Raw genomic sequence first — 4,864 nt, forward strand, 5'->3', positions numbered from 1 at the left:
TGGGACAAGGTGGAGCTTCACTCACCTTCCTCTCCTCTGGTTCCAGCACAAAAAAAGCCCTAAGGGGTGTGGGTGCTGTTATAAAAAGCCCACAATCGCGAAAAACCCCCTGCAGACCAAACTGCACAAAAACTGCCTCCTTGTAACGGTACACGGGCTCTTGTACCGGTACAAGGCCGACCAAAATGCAAACCCGAGGCTCGGGTCGCGGGGTCTGCGGCTCTGTACCGGTACAAGCCCGATGGCTGTACCGGTACAACCATCAACCCTTGTACCGGTACAAGGCCAGTCTTGTTCCGGTACAAGCCCTGCTGCAGGTTGCCCGAGAGCTGTCCAAGAATTCCGATTTTGGAATTTTGGTGCCAAGTCCCACTCCAACATCCTCGGGATGCGTGCCAGGGGTCGGAACACTATCAACGACCTTCCAAAAACTGTGGGAATGCTCCAAACACAGATCAAACACTCGAATCTTGCGATTTGCTAAGATCCAGTGTATTACACACACTGTGTGTATTCCTAGACACTAGGTCGGTTTCGCTACCGACCAGGGGTGTACTTATCCAGATGGGTCGTCAGTGGACGCGTGAATCAGGTTAGTATATGTATGCATTGTGACAGGCAACAATTAAGATTTGCGGACCAATATGGTAGGCACTAGATTGGGTTTGATTTGGATTATTTACCTTTGAGCCATCTGTTCAGTTGAAATTTTGTTATTAGTAGTGGTTTGGTTCTTGCCCATTTACTATCCTGTTTCTATTACTACTGTAGTTGCTTTTCTATTACGACATATACCTATCTGTTGTTCTATCTCCTTTGTTTTTCAGTGAATACAATTTGCCTTCGCGGCTGTCGTACCTACTGGAAAACCTTGTTGTGGTTTCTCACCCCCCCATTTCCCGAGGTGGCACGAGCAAGGAGTTGGTTCTTGGTGCGATGGGAGGATGTCCTAGCTAGGCTGCATTAGCGGTCGTCACCCTGATTATTTTTCTTTCCGCATTTAGTAGTTTAAATAATGAAATGGTTCAGTTAGATGATCATTGTTATTGCTTGAATAATCATGAAATTGTATTGAATTGGTGTTTTCTATTATGCATGCAATCGGAGTTTTATGAATTTTCAGCACGTGGATTTATGGATTCACGCCTTGTGGTTTTCTACCTCTCGAGGTAGGCGGTTTTCAAAGATTGAGTTTTCGTATGGAAAACAGTTTTAAAAGGGTTAAGAATGGTTTTTATGGATGAACAATTAGAGTTTAAAAGAAAACAAAGCTTCCGGGTGGGGAGCATTTTTAAATAAGATGATTGTTGTATTGTGCAGCACATCATCTAGTGCCTTAGGAGTGTTTAGAGACATACATAATTTCTAAGAAAGGTTAGTTGTATGGAGATGCATCGCATTGATTGTTTGTAGATTGATAAATGTAGGTTGTAAGTTGTGATCTTGTTGATGTTGTTGTTGTGTACGCCATGCAAATATAAAGGAAACTTTATCCGTGTGGGCAAAGAAACATGTATTTGTGACGGGTCTGTATGTCACATGGGCCAGATTATTTCAAAAAAAAAATTTTCGCTAATTTGATTTGTAAAAAAGACTATTTTAGGCCCCGGGGCGTGATATCGAACCTGTGAATCAAAAATATGAAGCGGCAAGAAAAAGTAAAAGAAGTTAGTCGAAATAAAAAAAATGAGTCAGGGAAGAAAAGAAAAGAGTTCGAGTGTACCGCCATGGGGCACGGAGAAGCAACTGCTCCCTTGTTAGAGCCTTCACTTGAGGCCTCATATTTCTGGAGACTCAACCATAATCTCCTTACCCTCGGAAATGCTGGTTAAAGCGAAGTAGATTAAATCAAGATAAATTAAGAAGGGAAAATGCAAAAGAGAAGGAATCTAAAAATAGGAAATACCTTCTACCTGATCAAAATCAAAGCGGCTGAGGCGATTCAAAAAGGGCAATGCGAACAACACTTGTTTACTATCAATTTTTTGACCTTTGGATGCTTAGAATTTTGTCGGGTTTGGTGCAATAATAACAATTCAATGGTAGAAAAATTAATAATAAATACTATTTATATACTATTGATAATAATAGGTAAAACTCTTTATAGAATGTATACATTTTTAAATGACAAAAAAATATGAAAAAATAAAATAGTTTTTCATTTATTTTTCATAGAAATCAAATAAATAGAACGCTAAAAAATATATATTTTTTCCTACCAATTAAACATCAAAATTTGTAAAATCATATTTTCACTGAAGATATAATTTTTTTCAAAAATATTTTATCATAATTTTAAATAGGACCAAACAAATCCACTATATTAGATACACTTAAATTAATTATATATTATTATTATTATGTATGCCATATAGAATAGTAGAGTGTGAGAATCAAGAACTATGATAATTTTATATTGAAGTATTTGGTAAGATATTGGATTTTTTTTTTATATTTAGCTCCATCAATTTTTTTTTAAATGGTCCTAATAAATTTATATTTACATAAATAGTTTTCTCTTTATCGTGCGAGCACCTAAATGGCATTTTTAAGTTGAACACGGCGATTCAATCACAGTAGTTAAACATAATAATTGGATCACCGTATTTTTTTTTGTATTTTTTTTATTATTCATAAGTCAAAAAAATGGACTAAGGTGTAAATTTGAACACGGTGATTTAATCACGGTGTTTAACTTAAAATTCTCAGTGAGACACTCACGTAATAATAAGAGGATCAATATACAAATATAAATTTATTAGTGTCATTTATAAAAAATAATTTTTGATGGGGTTAAATGTAAAAAAAGTTCTAAGAAATTATTATCTCCCGATAAAAGGGTATTGTTTTGCATGGTTCAACTTTCATTTTCCACCCACGTCTGTCTCGAGAAGTTTCCGACCGAGAATAGATCCAGAAACTTTTGTACCAACCCCCGCCGACTAATAGTCTCCAGAAACGCCGAGGAGCAAACGGGTAGAGAGAGAAAGCTATATATATATATATATATATATATATAGAGAGAGAGAGAGAGAGAGAGAGAAAGAGAGAGAGAGAGAGAGAGGGAAAAGGACAGATAATAGAGAAAGAGGAGATGGCGGCGTCGGCGGAGGGAGAGGGTGCGAAGGCGAAGGCGAAGGCGAAGGCGAAGAGGTCGATGGTGGCGATCGACGAGAGTGAGTGCAGCAATTACGCCCTCAGGTGGGCTCTCAGCAACCTCCGCGAAGCCATCTCCTCTTCCCCTCTCGTCATCTTCAACGCCCAGCCCTTCGCCACCGCCGGCTACATGACCGCCGCAGCCTACGGGGCACCTCGTAAGCACGCAATACATAAACCGACTACTGTTACTCTTCTCTTCTTCAAATTAAACTAACATCCGTCTAATTAATAATCTATTCTAATTTTATACGATGCATGAACCCTGGTTTTTTTCTTTTTCCTTTTTTCCCTTCCATTTTTCTTTCTTTCTTTCTTTTTTCATTTTTCTTTTACATTTTATTTTATTTTATTTTTTAATATTATATATTTATATTTTAGCCCATTAAATCTAATAATACTATTTTATTTTAGTCAATTATATTTAGTAATAATTTTTTTAATTAATAGGATATTGTGTGTGTATATGTATGTGTGTGTATATATATATATATATATAAAATAAAATAATAATATTAATACCTCATATGAAAGCCCCGGACCGGTTCGCTCCAAACTTTTTCTTTTTTTCTTTTTTTACATTGTATTTTACTCAATTAAATTGAGTAATTGAATTCAATAATTGAATTCAGTAATTGAATTCAGTAATTGAATTAAATTGAGTAAAATAGAAAATATAATTATTCAATTTAATTTAGGGGGATAGGATATATAAAAATAAATTACACTGCTTTACTTGTGGCAGCACAGAACATTTTGCAAAACACATGTTCTAAAAGACAAAATAGAAGAAATAGAAATGCCTTAGTAGTGGAAGAAACTCAAAAACACTTATTAGCTGTAGATAAATATATATCCGACACAGAATCAATATATTCTATTATAGAAACTTATGATAAAGAAGATTCTTCATCAGATGAAGAAAGTGATCTTATAACGGAAATATCAAATGAGCATAATTTAGTTAGGTTTGATTCATTAAATCATTTAAACTTTGTTAATTTTACTTTAATGAATACAGATTGTAATCATAATTGGGAAGTAGGAATGTGAATTTGATACTCTGCCATGTATATAATGTAAAGGATATCCAGATAAAAATGTTAGATGTAAATGTAAACATTGTTATATAGAAGCATGTATAATGTGTGTAGAAGCCAAGTTTAAAATAACCTTTAGTAAATCTGTAGCCATGACAAATTTCTCATATGACCAAATATTTACTTTAGAAAAAAGAGTAATGGGTTTAGAAGCAAGAATTACATTTTTAGAAAAATGAAAACATATTTCCTTAGATAAAGGCAAAGGTATAGTTATTAATGAAGAAAATGAAGTAACCTTAGGAAATATAGAGAATGATTATGAAAAATATAGAATAATAGAACGTAGTTATATTTGTAACCGAGGACAGAGCCTTAGAAGTATCTCCGTAGCTTCTAAAATTAAGATAGGCACCCATATAGCAGATACAACTGCTTTAATAGGCACCCTCTGTCTTTTTTAATTAAAACATAGTTATTTTTTTTTTATTTTTTTTTAAAAAAATTAAACTTTTTTTTCTTTATAAATTAAACTTTTTAATTTACTTTTCCTGTGACACCCCAATAATCCCACATCGGATGGAAATGGGGTTGTCATTGGGTTTATAAGAGACTTAGACACTAGTAATAATAACTGGGCTTAAGCATTTTGGGCCGGTGGTTGGGCC

The 4,864-nt window shown here is 34.7% G+C and overlaps 1 protein-coding gene across 2 annotated transcripts in view; it reads left to right on the top strand.

Annotated features, from left to right (window-relative positions):
• LOC109717468 (universal stress protein A-like protein) overlaps window positions 1-4,864 on the top strand; it is a 54,608-nt gene that overhangs the window by 5,840 nt on the left and 43,904 nt on the right. Inside the window, exon 1 of one of the 2 annotated variants that reach the window (XM_020243278.1) lies at window positions 3,046-3,314. The exons of the other annotated variant lie outside the window; for it this stretch is intronic. Coding sequence (XP_020098867.1) covers window positions 3,095-3,314 — 220 coding nt within the window. The 5' untranslated portion in view covers window positions 3,046-3,094. Of the gene's footprint in view, window positions 1-3,045; window positions 3,315-4,864 lie in introns of those variants that run through there. 2 annotated transcript variants of the gene reach the window in all.

Source organism: Ananas comosus, linkage group 11 (genome assembly GCF_001540865.1).
Source record: "Ananas comosus cultivar F153 linkage group 11, ASM154086v1, whole genome shotgun sequence".
Taxonomy (NCBI): Eukaryota; Viridiplantae; Streptophyta; class Magnoliopsida; order Poales; family Bromeliaceae; genus Ananas; species Ananas comosus.